Genomic DNA, 16,755 nt, shown 5'->3' on the forward strand with positions numbered 1-16,755 from the left:
GAGTAATTCTGCGAATTTATAAGCTGCGTTAAATTAACATAGAAACGAACACGGCGAAGCACTTTGAGCCCGCGAGTCCAGCAACTCGAAACATCGTTCGATTCGGTCTCGCAAGCACCGACGCTGTCCACCTTATTACACCAGGGAATCTGTCGTTCCGAGCCGAGATGTTCCGATAAAGATTTGCCAGATAAAAGTTCGAGTGGAAAGTCGTGTAGAAATATCAACGATTTCCCAGATATCACGTCATTTGCCTAATATAGTATAGCCAGTATGGCATTATAGTATGGAGCCGCTCGAGGCAGCACTCCGTTTCTTCCATAAATCGAAAAATTCGTTTCGCCGGACTGGTCGAGAGACACGGGACAGTCTCGATAAAGCGTAGTTCGGGAATATTTCCTTCGCTGAAACAAAGTTCGCGTACTTATCCGCGTTCGAAAGTTCACACAGGTAAGCGGGAGAAATTGTAAATCGGCGGGGCGAGGCGTGGCGTGGCTCGTGGCGTGGCGCGGCTGCGCTCGATCCGGACATAAATTTCCGGGGAAATCCTCCACTAAGCGCCAGGTGCCCGCACACCCTCTCGCGTAAAATGGAGGAAAACGCGCGGAAAGCCGAGACCAATTCAACTCTGCTCGCTTATCTTTTGCGCTACTCGCTCGTTGCCGTGTGCTTCTCCCGTTCCCATGTAATTTCCTTCTTTTTTTTACCATTCTTCCCCTCCGTACGAGAGCCAGGCGCGCAAAAGAAACTCGTTTATCTCGCTCGTCAACGTTTCCGCCATGTCGTACGTCCGATAGGGCGCGACATTTATTTTTATGCAACTGTTTTGCGCCTTTATTACAAGTTTAAGGTAAAATACTGATCCTTTCGAAGATACTCGATATCGTCCTTATGATTTGTCCAAGTATCGTTAGTATTCGGCTAAATCGGACCACTGGCACTTTTTCGAAATAACTGTAATTGCAAGAAGCTGCTCCTCCAAAGTTGCAAGAGATCATCGCAAGGAAGTTCTCGTTAAACTTACTTGGGTCGAAATTCCTGCGCGATTACTTCTTTGATAGACGAATACTCGCGACAGATCTGCGAGGCTGCGTCACGCGTAATAAATTCTTCTGTGACAAGTTGATCATCAAGTTTGATGATAAAGCAAATGAAATTTTAGAAATTAATTCTACAAGTCATAAGTTATTTCCATGTTTTATTTGAAATTGTAAAATTCCCAAGGATAAATCAGCAACATAGAAATTGTAACTTTTTAATTCACTGATTTTACTATTTGATAAATTATTGTACAAGAGAATAAACAGTTATTTTCTCACGTTTCGCGCTCTATTCGCTAACCTTTCGTGCCGTCTATGAGAACACGAGAAAAGATCGTTCGTCCGCATCGAACGATAATTACACTTGCATCAAGGATCTGGTTTTACACAGCGCGATAGGATAATCCAGTCGGAAGCATTTCGTTAACACGAAAGTGAAATACGTTTCTACTACTAGCTCGACACTAATTGTTTCCCGCGAATTGTGAAGACAACGGCGAAACTCTTCGTCGCAGTCGCAACTTAACCCGTTGTACAAATGTCCAATCCTATTTTCCATTTACTTATCTTTCTATATCAACCCTCCATCGTTCCGCGTTGCTATTGAAATTCCGCGATTAACCACTTACATTGGAAGGGACGTTTAAAATTTAATTCCAATTAGTTCACAGTGGAATAAACCATTTTTGAAAGTTGTTTAAAATTTTAATGTATCTCGATATCTTCGGCATAAATAATATACATTTCGTACTGCTGTGTATCATATTCCTATGATTTGACTAGAAAAGTAAGAAACGCTTTGTACGTTGAAATTGAAAAGAAGGAAACAAATGAAATGGAACGTCCATAGCAATTCTGCATAAGATTGCAAAGGGTTGCCTGAGACACAGTATGATTTCCCATTTTCCTGGAAGAATCTCGCAAGGAACTGATCGCTGTACTAATTCAACGGGCAACAAAGAGTTTCTGATTCTGACTTTGCCAGAGTACGACATTCACAGCGAATGATTCACACGAGGTGGCATCCGACCAGGCACACCTACAAATCGTGCGCAGCGTTACGCCTAAACGCTTAATTTCTCATTCAATACTGGACATTCGGTCGATTCCGGACAAAAATTCCGCGTGGGCGTTAACTCGGTATTACCGCGATCGTTAACATTCGCCTGTTTCTATGATATTCTATGATATTGAACGACGCGGACGTTGCTTGCGTATAATTTGCAAAGCGACGTTACAGTCTTCCTCTGTCATCTACTCCGGGAAAATCGTGCATTCCTTGTGAGAAAAACCGTCGCTCCGCTATTCCGAGGAAAAAGAACTAATTCAAAGCGGTTGCCCGAAGATGCGTTCGCGCAAGGAAAGAAACGTCTCTCTGATTCAGCACCGATGCCGCGAGCATCGCGATAAAAAGAAGTTTGAGAAAAGCGTAGAGGACGAAGAAGAAAGTTGGGAAGAAGCTGGTACAATCGGGAGAATTATATAATCCTCCCGATTGTAATAACTAAATTAACTAATTTAATGTAACTAAATTACATTTAGTGCCACGATTAGATCGGTACACGAATCGTGAGTTCGGCAGCACGTGTCTGTTTCATTCCCTTGCATCCCCGTTTTCTAGGTTGATTTATCGCCTTATCCGCAATATAATGTTCCTAGCGGAAGGAAATATAAGAACACGAATAACGAATAGCTTCCTTCGCGAAATTCCCAAGAGTCGGAAATGATGAAAACTATCGTAGCCATGTGACGCTGTTCTTCCTCTATCGGGACATGATTACAGCGAATGCGTGTTCTGGTAGAACGTTGTTCTAACGAACACGAATACGTCAGGATGATCCACCGAATTTATCAAATGTATGTAAATGTACTTTACTGGCTTTGCTTTGTTCATTCGTCTTTTGGCTGAGGAAAGTGGTCTTTCACGGTGCATGAAAACTCCGCGATGCACTTCCATAGCGTAAAGTCCAAATTTGCTTCGTACGTAGGAATATCATCCTCTCCGATGGTTTTATCAGTTCATTGTCAGCAAATCTCTGAACATAACACGCTGATGTGTGCGAAGAGAGAAGTGGAAGGAGAGCCAGAGAGCGAGAACGCACGACAATTCCAGGATCCGCACGGTACACGTTGAACGGCAGGCGGAAAAAGAGGCGAAAATAAAGAAGATGGAGGTCCAAAGACTCGGAAAATGCCGTAAAGCAGAGTTAAATGCGGTTCCTTCCGACGATAAACAGAGTACAAGTGCACGTTTGGCTATTGCTTAGGCTTATATAAGGAAATATTTCCCATTTACGACCCAGTTTCAGCGCCACTGATCGTGAAAATTACGTTCGGTCGATGCGATAATTTGCCAATAAAATTTGTAAACGTCGAGAAGTGAGTACGAAAGCGGACATGTGATGGAACAAATTTGAAATGAATGATCGAATCACGACAGGAATGGCACGAAACGTGCATAAATTTATCTACGAGTTAAAAGAACGTGTGTTACCTGCGGTTCGTGATGGTTATTATCTTTCGGTTATGCACATAGAATATATAGCACATTATTTTCGATTAATCTCGTGAACAAACTACAGCCTCTCCTTTTCCCTTTTTCTTTTCTTTTTCGTTTGTTTTGGCACTTTCGTTTCCCGCGTCATATTAAGCAAAATGTTCGTACTCTGATCTAAAAAGTACATCGTATTATTAAATATATTGTACATAAGTGCAAGAAACAAAATACGATCTGTTTCCATCGATGATAATAACGAATGTGTTCATAATTTTTTATTGTCTATCTTTATATCTTTAACGTGCGCGAATATAAATTGCTCGATCATAAAACATCTACAGATATCTTGTATAACATTGTTAAAAATACTTTTATGAATATCCAAAATGGCCAAACATGCGCAGCACTTCTGCACCCACTTTTTGCTTATATAAACGCTTCGCCGCCCGCGCAAATTTATTAGTAACTTCAATCAGTAGCTGGTGTTTTTTTTTGGGGGGGGGGGAAAATTCCAAGTTCGTATAGTTTAGGCAAAAGATCGACTTCCGTACGATACTAACGTGGTATCATCGAACACTAACACTTGACAACACGTTGTTGCCACCGGACGTGAATGTGTTAAGAGCCAAAATTAGTTTCGTGCGATCCGCGCATTTCTCCTATCGTCTTAATAAATCCTCGATCTGACGGGATATTAGGAACAAATTTATTCTGTGAATTTAGAAGGTTGTATCAACGTTTTATTTAGCCTGTGAATATCTGCGTCATATCGTAATTTTGATAGGGTGTGACATTTATATCCTTATGCTGTTATTTTGCAACTTTGTTACAAGTCGAGTTCTACAATATTGACATTTTTGAAGATACTCGATGTCGTCTGTGGATCGTCCTTAGGATTAGTATTCAAGTAAATCGAACCACTGATACTTCTTCTGACCTTTCGTATCGAACTGGTACTTCTTACAACGTCTCAAACTGTAATTGTAAGAAGATTGTCTTTGAGGTGACTGTAGTTTGCATTTCTGCGCGATTATTTCGTTGCTAGTCGAATATGTATTGTATTTGTGACAGATCAGCGAGACTGCGTGATACGAGCGTGCTTTGTTTCATGTATATTTCATAATCCAGTCCATTGGACTGTACGAGGAAATATACTCGATCGGGTATTCTTGCGGCGATTTCTGAGCATTTCTGTATACATTATTCTGTATACTAGAAAGTATAGCATTCATACGTTGCAGTATATTGTTCTAAATTTGTACATAGGTGCTCGTTACATAACTAGAATCTCTTGCACAATTGGACTAATACTATGTATCTAATATTAATCTACAGGGTGGTTGGTTACTGGTGGTACAAGCGGAAAGGGGGTGATTCTATGCGAAAAAAGAAGTCGAAAATATAGAATAAAAAAATTTTTTTTTTTTTAATTTTTCCATCGAGACAACGATCTACAGTGAGATCCGTTATAACGTACCGCACGCGTACCGAGCGAAAATTTAAAGTCGATTTTCTCGAAAACAAAGCCTCAAACGAAAAATTTTTATTCTATATTTTCGACTCCTTTTTTCGCGTAGAATCACCCCCTTTCCGCTTGTACCACCAGTTACCAACCACCCTGTATAATAAATGCTCGTGTGACAGTAACGAGATGGATGATAAAATAGTTTTAAAAATGAAATCTATAAGTTATTCGATTGCCCTTATATTTGATTTGAAATTGCACAATTCAGCATGAGATCAATAATATATAAATTGTAACTCTCTCTCTGTTCCATTGATTTTACTATTTCATAAATTATCGTGCAAGAGAATGAAAAGTTATTTCGTCATGCTCTGCTCTTTGTTCGCTGAAATTCACGAGAAAAAAATCATTCGTCCGTATCGAACGGTAATTAAACTTACAACCAGGATCTTTCTATACAGTCCACGATAGGATAATCCATTCGGAAGCATTGCGTTCTTATTACGGTGAAATAGCCGAATCCTACTAACCGGGCACTTATTTCGTCTTTCGATTTTTTAAGACATTGGCGGAACTTTTCGTCGCAGTCGCAACTTAACCTGTTGAACAAATTTCCAAATCTTCTTTTATCTTCGTCTCCTGATGCTTATTGAAACGTTTACACTTAACCACTTGCAGTCGAAGGAACATTCGAAACTTAACTCCAACTACTTCATAGCGAATAAGCTATTTCTAAAAGTCGTTTAAAATTTTAATGTATTTTCATATCTATCGAATAAATAGTAGTAGGAACCTTATGATCCTACGTATTATGGCACCCACGGTTCGGTTAGAAAAGTAAGAAACTTACTTAAATGGAATAGTATGTTTGCAAGATGAAAGTTCTACATGGGATCGCAACTGCTCGATGACGAGTTTCATTTTCCGAGTTTCAAGGAGCAGCTTGCAAGGAAAAGTAACCGAGATACAAATTCCGGCTTCTCATCTCGACTCGACTAGCGTTCGATATGCACGGCGAATGATTCATACGAGGTAGCAACCGGCTAGGCACGCCTACAATTCGCGCATAGCGTTATGTCTAATCGTGCGCAATTTCTCACTGGATACTGGACATTTGGTCGATTCCGGACGAAAATTCCGCGTAGGCGTTCACGCGAACCTGACATTACCGCGCTCGTTAACATTCGCGTAGTTCTATGATAAAAGTAGAACGTTTAACGGCTTGGATATTGTCCGCGTCAGGCTTGAAAGCCAACGTTACAGTCTCGCTCTGTGCGACACTGTAGGAAAATCGTGCACCCCGTACGTGAAACAACGTCGCTCCGAGGAAGAAGAATTAATTTCGAACGTCTGCCTCGAAACACGAGCGCGCTAGAAAAGAAACTTCCTTTTGGTTAGCACCGATGCCGTGGGCTTCGCGCTAGAAAGAATTCGTTACAACGAACAACGTTAAGAAAAAACCTGGTGTGATAGGCGAAATTAGTCAATCCGTGTTTCGTCTTATAAGCCTCAATTATATCGGGACACATGTCGTGAGTTCGGCAACATGCATCTGTTGATTTCAAAGGTCCTAAGTGATTCGGTCCACTTGCTATATTACCCATACCGCACCATAATGTTCCTGCAGGAAGGGAATATAAGAACATGGAGAACGTCCATAAAGAATAGACTATACATAATATAGACTATACATAACGAATAGACTCACAGGGTGAGTCAGTAAAAAGAGAAATAACCCGTTATCTATTGACTTTATCAAAATATGCTCGAGATGAAATTTATTGAGATAATGGTTAAAGAGTGTGATCATTTCTTGGCAAAGTCAATGGTTTTTACCCACTCACACTGTGCATAGGAACTTTTAATACTTTTTGCTGATAAAATCTTCAAAAATCGAATATGAGAGCCGTGCGTGTTCTGAAATGTTGTTCTAACGAACACTCGTTCAATTTATTAAAAGTACGCAGCGACTGACTTTACTTTGTCCGCTCGTCAGTTTGGACGTTCGTATTAGACGAAAGCGATCTTTTACTGTGAGTGAATCATCCATGATGCACATAGAAAATATAAAGTCTACATTTGCCTTTACCTGGAAATATCCCAGAATAATTGTAAAAAGGAATCCATCTCTCCGACAGTCCGTCCTTAATTTCAGTAGCAGAAAATGGATCGGTATTTCTGAACATAATAGGCTGAAGTGCGTGAACAGAGACGCGGGAAGAGAGCCAGAGGGCGAAAACGCATGACAATCCAAGGACCTGCATGGTACACGTGGAACAACAGCCAGAAAGCAAACGGAGGAGAATACGGTGGAGGCCCAAAAACTCGAGAAAATACCGAGAAACAGAAGGAAAAGTGGTTCCTTCCGATCAGAATTTTTTTAAGTAATATTTGAAATACTTTTTCTCCAAATTTTGTCCAGCGAAAGTTCCAACAATGTTCGGAATACAATTGCACAGTAGGCTGTCTCTTACGCTTATATGAGAAAGTGTTTTCCATTTATGGCCCAGTTTCATTGCGTTCATTCTTAGAAATTACGCCCGGGCCATGCGATAATCGGCCAACAAAATTTTTAAAACGCCGAAAAACCAATTACAGAAGCGAACGTGTAATGCGACGAATTTGGACGAAACTTCGAATCACGACAGGAATTTGAAATGGCCCGAAACGTGCATAAATTTGACTGTTACCAGCCGTAATTTATGCACCGAGTTAAAAGGCAAACAGCGTGTGTTGCGTGCGTTTCGTGACGGTTATTATCTCTGCGTGGCGCGAAATAAAACGCAAACGGTCGAAACACGTTGATGTTTTATAGGTGGCCGCGCACGATTCGTCCGTCTATATATTTTAATGATCTCTGCAACGTAAATTATTCGTTAGTTCGAATCGCGGATCACGAACGTGAACAGGGGCATGTACGTGTATCGCGCTTCAGGACGAGCGGAGGCGTCCCAGCAACACGTGTCTCTTTCTGTGTCACATCGGCAGACAAAAATTTCAACGATATCAAATTAACGCCAACATATTACGCGAGTCACGCAAAATGTTTTCAAATATTTCATTAACGCTGTAACGAAGCACGACTATGGCGATTACATTGATCAAATTTGAAACGAATCTGAAAATTCGTAACGAGTGTATAGAAGATACAAGATATTTTTTACGTGAATACATTTCGCCAAATATTTGAACGTTCAATTGTTACCACATCAGTAAGTAACAATAATTAGTACGGCCATTTCCATCGCTAAACATATCTCGAAGACTATGCTGTATGCTGGCTTTCTATTAAATTTATTATATGTGTGCTAATTTTTTTACCAAATATATGTTCGTAAAGAACATCATCTATACACGTTTCTGTGTCGGTTGTAAATTTTACAAATATTATAATCACGATAGTACTGTCTCATCGTGTCGCGAATGAGATTTCAAAAAGTTTCATGTAACGTATTCATAAAAAAATGTCCCCTGGTGAATGTTCAAATTACTTTCGCGATCCGCTATAATATGTCACGAACCCAGACAAGAATTTCAACGTTATCGGATTAATGTACATACTCTTTTTAGCTGATTGCGACCACTCAACTACGGATATATCGTGTGACAGATATATTTCTCACGGTGCAAGCTATCGATCGCATTCAATCCACGTTGCTATCGTGTTGGCAATCCTCGAGATCGGGGCAAAGAAAATGTCTGATATTTCGCGGACCAACCAGCCCTTCCTGGCGACGAGCACAGTCTGACAGCCACAGACTCACAGCTGTAATGCGATTTGTCGAGACTGGTGGACCGATTCCCTCCACTCGAAAACGCATCTCGAGACGGCCTTCGTCTACCTCCTGTTTCATTCTTTCCAGAAACCCCTCGAAAGGGTCGGGTGGCGGAGGCGTCGGGGCGCGTACCGTCTCACGAACAGGCTCCAGACATTCGCAAATACCGTGAAGGATATTTTCGAGCCCGATGGGTTCGTAGTCATCGATTTCCTCGTACGACACCGTCGTCTCCCCTCTATCCTCTTCTCCGTAATACAGGAACGAGTCTCTGTCGTAAACGCTGTAGTCCGTGTCGAAGAAACGGATGTCAGGAACGGCAGGTTGCGACGAATCGCGACCAACGTTAACGCGACTCTCGCTCTTCGTTTCTCGCTAAACGAAACGTTCGATACGTTGTATTAAAAATGGCAGGGAATCAGCCGCGCATCAACGATTAATTGTTTTTTTCAGTCGCCAAACAAACACCGAACGGTCGGCAAACGATTGCAAGATTACCATTCGGTCTGCTGGCAGAGAAAAATCGTAACGTTTAACGAACGACGAGCAAACAGTAAACTCATTCCCGAAGCGAAATTAAAGGGACACGGTTTTTCAACGCTCCTCCGAGGTAGAAAATCAGCTATCCAATCCACGCGATTCAACATTCGTTACCGCGACATAATTAAACCAAGTAGCGCTTTTATCCACAGCTCGTATTTTTTATACGATCCGATACGTTCCGTTTATTTACGAACCTCTTTCTCCGATACCATCGATCCGACGTCGATCTGGTCTTTTAGCGCCTCAACGGCGACTTCCTGCTGCGCTTCGTCAACTTCGGAAGGTCGTGCGTCACCGCTGTAATCCTTCAAAACTTGTAAGATCCCGGAAGATCGACTTTCGCTGGGAGTAAACGGGCAAACATCCAGCTTGCCGGATTCTTCTTCCTGACGGGAGTTCGATTAAAAGTGGCGTGTTTGTCGGAGAACGAGAGAGAACGGAGAAAAATGACTGGCAAAAGCATTAATTAGCCGAGTATCGGTACCCTCTGCCTTCGGATCCCATCGATTTTCACTGAATTAACTCGACTCACGCCAGGGAAAAGCAGCGTTTCCGCTAAAATATGCTACAATCAGTACGTTCTGTAAATTTGCGCTACGCATCCGCGATTCGCCGTTTACCGAGGGCGCTGAAACACCCGGTTCCACGCATCGAGTAATTATTTCTCTGGCCCTGTTTCGATTGCGCGGCGATTCCATTTGCATCGGTGCGTTATTAACGAAATTATATTTGGTGATTGCCGGGGAAGCACTCGACGAGCTCGTCGAGTCCCACGTTTGCTCTCGCAACCTTTTCCGTTCCATTAATCGCGACCGATGCCGAATACCCTGAAAAATCATTCGCCATTCGTCGAATAAGCTACCAGGAACCACAGTAGATAATCTCCGACCGAATTGTACATCGCGCCACACAACGCACACGTAGCTACATTTTTCCTCTCTATTAAACGATGTACTCGCGTATCGACCAGCGAATCGAACTTCCGATTCCATGAAAAATGGGATTAAAGTGAACTTACGCTTTACAACGTTCCACGCGCGAATGTTTCATCCACGATAAAAGGCGTGGAGATTGTCTTCATCCATACTCGTATTTCATGCGAAGCGAACGTGTAAAACGACCAGCGTACAAAATATCCAAGTGAATGGATGATTCATACGTAGTGGAGAGACACAGTGATAAGCGTAATCTCGTCCGGTAACGAGTAAACAGCCATTGCTACTGACGAACCTAGTTTTCGAGTAACTGATTAAAGAACAGCGCAAGGAGTAGAGAACTGTTTTCGTCTGTATCCCAGTCAAAGCGAATGTCTAAAGTGGCTAATGAATAAAGTAGGGCAAATCTCCACTTCTGATGAATCAAATGCATGATGATTCATAGCGAAGCGACAGTGATACGTCCAAATTTGTCCAGTAACGAGTAAACAGCCCATAGTTTCCAACGAAACCAGTCTTCGAGTAATCGATCAAAGAACGAATTTTACATCGACGAATTAATTTTACCTCGTTGGTAACCCGAAGAAGGAAAGTTCCGTCGTCGATAATTATCGCCGCGTAAGCGAAAAGAACGTCGGCTATTTACGACGATCGAAATAATTTAGATCAACGTACTATCTAAGATCTTTGCTCTATAAAAATGTTTAATCCAGGTTATGAGCGTTACGATCTCCGGCATAAATTCTCCGTTCTTTCACGGTGGATGAATCATCCACGGTGTAAACGTGTTCGTAAATTCGCTTTTTACCTCTTCCACTGCGGATGGCACAAGATACAGTCTAGAGTCGAAGGTGCTGGTAAAGGTGGACGGCTCACTGGGAGGTGAAATCTCCTTCGTGTCATCTTCCATTATCACATAGGGGCATTCGCCGCTGCAATCGAGCATCGCTAGATACTCGTAGAGGCGGACGAAGGTTCGCACGGTTATCATCGCCGAGCCGCCTTCTGGCTCCTCCGTCAGCAATTCGCACACGTATATCATCGTTTCGAATAGATTCTGCGGGGGTAAGTCACAAAGGATGTAGGTGAATCGGCGCGAATTGGTAGCCGGCAACAATGGCGAGTGATTAATTTAATTCAGCCGGTAACGATGATTCATCGATTCGCATTAAGGTCCGGTGAGTTAAATACATGGCGGAGGAACGTGCCTCGTCCGCAGCAATTTTATGTATTTTCGAAAGACCGTTGATACAAAACGGCCGGAGAAACGTTCTCTTTCACGGCGGAGAAAAATTTCATTAACGAGTCGAACGTTTTGTCTCGAGCATAAGTTCGCTGTAAATCGTTCCGATAAATTAATAAGATAACGTTTCGTATAATTCGAAAGAAAGATCGAACTATCTCTATCCGTTACGCGTTTTCCACCACAAAATTTTCTTGTGGAGAGGATCCAAGAGATATAATTATTTTAGACTAATAAACGACCTTGCGGTAAAAACTATGATCTTGCCGACTCGTTGCCGACCGAGCTGAAAAAGTGCCTGTGTTTATGCCAGCTTATAGCGATACACCCACGCGATAAAAACCGCTGCTGCTTCATCAATCACGAGACGTACGTTGGTACCAAGAGATTATTAAATCGATGAACGAGTCTGGTCTAAAAATACTATTCTTAGGACGCAATAAAGATCACACGCTAGAGGAGGAGGTGGGCTTATAGGCACGCTCTATTTTAGGTATTTCATACGAGAATGTTGGGAGGGAGGTGCTATTTTCAGGCCAGACGGCTTACCTTGCCCAAGAATCCGCAAGCGATCGCCAGGAATTTGTAAAAGTCGCACTCTTTCTCGGCCAAAAATTTGCCTACCAGCAACATTCGGAAAAGGGTGGTTTCGGGTAAAGAGATGCCCTGCCAGCTTGACAGTATCCTTCTCAGGCATACGTTCTCCACGTGACCGAACACGTTCACGAGGGTCTTCAGGTAGCCAGGTGTGATACCTGACGGATGGCTGAAGGGAGGGTACTCTAATCTTTCCTAAGAAGATATACCACAAGGTTAACGATCTATGATCACCAACCGGACAATTGCTCGGGACGTTACGTTATTGACGATAGGTCATAGGCAATGCCCGTAACTCGATCACGCAGAGTTAACGTAAAGCGTAAACTGTAAACTGTAACGACTGTGGCGTCGACAGATCGATCGCTTTTACGCAAGCGGAAGAAAAGGCGTGGGTTCATAGGCCGTTAAAGGATCGCGTGTAAACACGATAGTAATTCAGAAATAAACGCGACGATCGAAGGTGAAAATTTTCTTTCGACCTTGCAACGCCGTTTCGTTCCCGCCGGTTAATAACCGTTTGCTTAACGCTTATTTAAAACAACAGAGAGAAAGTAAGGCAAGAAGCTCGATACAGAGGTGATTGCACGAAATCTATTTTATATTCGCGCGTGGTTAGCTTGTTAACTATTGGTCGTTACAAAATATGTTACAAGTAGAAGTTATTTCGAAGGAGACAGCTTATTTTACGAAGCTCGGAAATCTTATCTAGGCGAACGCCTAGATTTCAAGATGACTTTTATTTTCTTTTAACGTAACTACGTGTTTTCATTTAGGTAGGCGTTGTAGTTTCGTACGTGACGAATTTATTAAGCTATAACATGTTAGCCAACGGACATCGTAAGATGTCTCTCTCTCTCTCTCTCTCTCTCTCTGGAAACAAAATAAGCATTACTGGGAACGTCTTTGTTGAGATAAAGATTGAGATTTATACACCCTGTGTAAAAATAGCACGAGCAATGTCTCGGCCGGACCGGAATCCTTCGAGTATTGTTTCGGGTCACGGACGTGGATGCTTTATGTCAGACCGAGATTACTTTCGTCGTTCGACGCGAGCAAAAAATCCTAAGAGAAGAAACTAGGAAAATAGGGAAATCCGATAGTTCAAGGCTGGAATCCCATAACTGGATTCTATTCGCGTCCGGTCATGGACGTCGTCTATAATGCATCAACGTTAAAAAAGAAAAATCCTGAAAAGGTGGGCGTTGGAGGTGGCCAATAAACGGCCAGCGGTCTCGACCGAGCGGATTAATTTACAGCGATCGTTTCGATTAACCAAGTTAATCGATTTCCCTCAGTCTGGCTGGTTAATCGAACCGATCGCAATTAAATCTGGGAAATTTAGATTCTAGGCGAACGAATTGACAAAGTCCCGGTAAATTCCTATGGAACAAAAAATTTGTACGCTGTTAATGACCCTCGATGGAGCCTGAGTCGATCGATATTTCAATTTACATGCCTCGATTCACGATCTTCGTACATGTACGATCGTCGCAATACAAATCGCGATAAATCACGGCGAACCGAAGCTTCGTACGTAAATCTTTATTCTACGTTTTCCACTTACTTTTCACTCTTTTCGCCAGTTTGTACCACGATGGCAGAAACACACTGAAAGGTATAACGAAAGTTACCGTGCTCGAAAGCCAACGAGAATTAATCGTGCTTGGTACGAAATTCTTAATTGTGTTGGAAAATCTGATTCAACCTATGGAACACGTTTCTTAGCGCTGCTTCGAGACTGATTAAACGGACTCTACCATGCAAACCAAACGAAATGCCATTAACCGAACTTGAATAATTAAATTTAGCCGGCGGATTGATTTACTTATCTATCCGCTTAATTATGCGATACGGATCGACGGGGTTTTAAACGTATAACGTACAATGGAAGCGATAGAAAAGATTACGTTTAACGAGGCTACTCGAACAAGCACTCGAAAAGGAACGAACGTCCGTTGGAATAAACTTTAATCATCCCTTTGTAAGATAATAGGGATGTAGAAAAGATACGTCAGCGACACACGTTTCGCTTTATCTTCGAACGAGACAAACCGGCGAGATTAAACGCGCACCACGATTTTTCTGCTCGAGTTCCTTATCCTATTTCATTTTTCTCGATCTTAGCTATCATCCCCTGTATTCTTCTTGCGTCATCCTTTCACCCCCATCCCCCGCAACAACTCCTTTAACGTCTCTCGAGAAGAGAAAACGAAAAAATCCGAGAAAAATCACGAACAGGTTAGGCACTTACTTTGACAGGGGGAATATCGTTGTTCGCAAGGGCTCGAAAATAAGCGCAAGTCCATTGCAGAAGATCGTACGGTTGTGTACGAATAGCGGCTTTCGCATACTGTTTTATAATGTACGGGTACGTCGGTGGAATCTTGATCTGCTCCGCGCAGTAAATATCTGACATCTTTGATGAAGATAGAAAATCGACGAACGACCGATTACTGTCTGCGCTTTGATTCGATATTACGCTCTCGAAAATCGTTACCGTCGAATTTTTCGTTCTGACGGCGGCGAGAGTTTCAACTTCGACCGAGACTGCTGCCAAACTCGGCCGTCCCAAATGCTTTGATGTTGCTTGTAAAAGAACCGTTTTTTGTATAGTTCTATGCCGGATTGAATCCTCGACAGACAGCAGCAGCTCTTTGAAACGCGTTTCCACGGAGACTTTTGCTTCTCGAATTCGCGTCAGAAACGTATTTGAATTATGCAAAAATGTACTTTGCCGGGAATGTTAAATTAAGCACGTGCCATCCGTTTCTCGGTATTTAGATTCTTGAGATTTTGTTTGCACTGGAAATGGTAATTTAACGCGTTTCTTTTTCACTGTCTCCACGAGACTCGTTTATTTCTTTCAATTTTCTTTTTCTCCAATATTCCATTTAGATAGTCGCCAAGTGAAACGTATTTACTATTTACCTATGTAACTAGAAACATATCTGGGATAAAAAGGAAGCCACCGAAAGTGCAAATACCGAGAGGCGAATCGATCCAGATGAAAAATAGACATTTACTTTTTATCCGCTTAAATTTCCTACGCTTCTGTTATATCGAACATCGCTGGTGCGCGATGCGTTGAATTTTTAATCTCGAACGAAAACTCCTACTCAATGAAAAAAGATTCGTCTATTTATTGAACTACACGAGGAAACGCCGATTTACCGCACTCGATGGATATAAACGGAGCAAAATACATACACAAAAATGTAACCAGCGAAAGCAAACAACCTGTTCCTATAAGATGCTTTTTCCATTATTTATTATTATATAATATTATTATATAATATTTTATCGGGAATACGTTTATCAAATTTTACTATATCGTTCTAATTTATTCAAACAGCTTCGACAAATTGTTTCCCTTCGTACATATGCTCGTTATACAGGGTGGTTGGTAACTGGTGGTACAAGCGGAAAGGGAGTGATTCTGCGCGAAAAAAGAAGTCGAAAATATAGAATAAAAATTTTTCGTTTGAGGCTTTGTTTTCGAGAAAATCGACTTTGAATTTTCGCTCGGTACGCGTGCACTTTATCACGTCTCGTTATAACGGATCTCACTGTAGATCGTTGTCTCGATGGAAAAATTAAAAAAAAATAAAAAAAGAAAATTTTTATTCTATATTTTCGACTTCTTTTTTCGTGCAGAATCACCCCCTTTCCGCTTGTACCACCAGTTACCAACCACCCTGTATAATATTTTATCGAGACTACGTTTATCAAATTTTACTATATCGTTCTAATTTATTCAAACAGCTTCGACAAATTGTTTCCCTTCGTACATATACTCGTTATATACTCGTTCACGAGATCCCAATTTTCGTTTTCCTCGTACGTTCGATCAATTGTCGCGATTCGGATAGAAACGACAGGTGTCTTGCTAATTACGAACAGAAGAACGCACTTGTCATTCCTCGTGCTCGATTACCCGTTATGCCTCGTTAGATCCGTATCGTGGTCTATGGAGGAACGAGCCATCCGCGAATCAAAGCGAATCGACGTCGATCGACGCGTAGAAAAAGAAGAAACAGTCGCAACCCTCGAGGCACATCGATCGTTAAAATGGCCCCGATTGATTCGCTACCGTTTGTTTCCATTATTAGGCCATCGTTACCGTGATTGTCGCTCTGTTGCGCGTACGTACTTTCCTCTGTTGCACTTGCACAGATCTTGCAGTTGTCGGATGCATAATGAATCACTCGTATTCAGTGGAACGAGGGAGAGAGGATGGTCGCCGCCCCTTGCCACGCGCGTTTTCTCCTCGTTTATTGTCTCCGTCGTGGCAACAGGCCTCCCCCGGTGAAGTCGTCCTTCTCCCACTGGTGACTACTCCGGCGTAATGGCCGGGAATAGTTTCCAATCGATCGATCGGGACGAGTGGGCTCTTCAACCGGCGTCGAGCACAGAAAAAGGACACCTCTACACGCGAACAATTGGAACCAACCGGCGCGAAGGTACACGGCCCTGATATATACGGCTCCGTTCCTTCATTTCGGCCGCATGAATATCGAAAGCCAGTTCAAATACGAGCGGAAGCAATTCCAATGTCCCTTGGGAATGGCCTTGGCATCGCAGCTGCCAGAGACTAATAGCGGCCGCGCTGAATGCGCCGGAATCGGGAAAATAATCAGCCTCGTGAAGCCTATCGAT

At 42.3% G+C, this 16,755-nt stretch overlaps 2 protein-coding genes across 5 annotated transcripts in view; both read right to left on the reverse strand.

The window, feature by feature from the left end:
- dtn (transmembrane protein 132C dtn) overlaps positions 1-16,755 on the reverse strand; it is an 81,058-nt gene that overhangs the window by 34,514 nt on the left and 29,789 nt on the right. For 3 of the 4 annotated variants that reach the window (XM_069124676.1, XM_069124675.1, XM_069124677.1), the window contains exon 2: positions 12,049-12,291. The exons of the other annotated variant lie outside the window; for it this stretch is intronic. In XM_069124676.1, the coding sequence (XP_068980777.1) occupies positions 12,049-12,291 (243 nt within the window). The remainder of the gene's footprint in view (positions 1-12,048; positions 12,292-16,755) is intronic. 4 annotated transcript variants of the gene reach the window in all.
- LOC138185612 (phospholipase A2-like) lies at positions 4,256-7,513 on the reverse strand. Its single transcript, XM_069124684.1, has 4 exons — positions 7,092-7,513; positions 6,464-6,623; positions 5,443-5,601; positions 4,256-4,512 (listed from the first exon to the last, which is right to left on the reverse strand). The coding sequence occupies exons 1-4, from the start codon at positions 7,264-7,266 to the stop codon at positions 4,434-4,436; spliced, it is 573 nt and encodes a 190-aa protein (XP_068980785.1). The 5' UTR covers positions 7,267-7,513; the 3' UTR covers positions 4,256-4,433.

The sequence above is a fragment of the Bombus flavifrons genome, chromosome 12 (assembly GCF_040668555.2).
Source record: "Bombus flavifrons isolate JBK064 chromosome 12, iyBomFlav1_principal, whole genome shotgun sequence".
NCBI lineage: Eukaryota > Metazoa > Arthropoda > Insecta > Hymenoptera > Apidae > Bombus > Bombus flavifrons.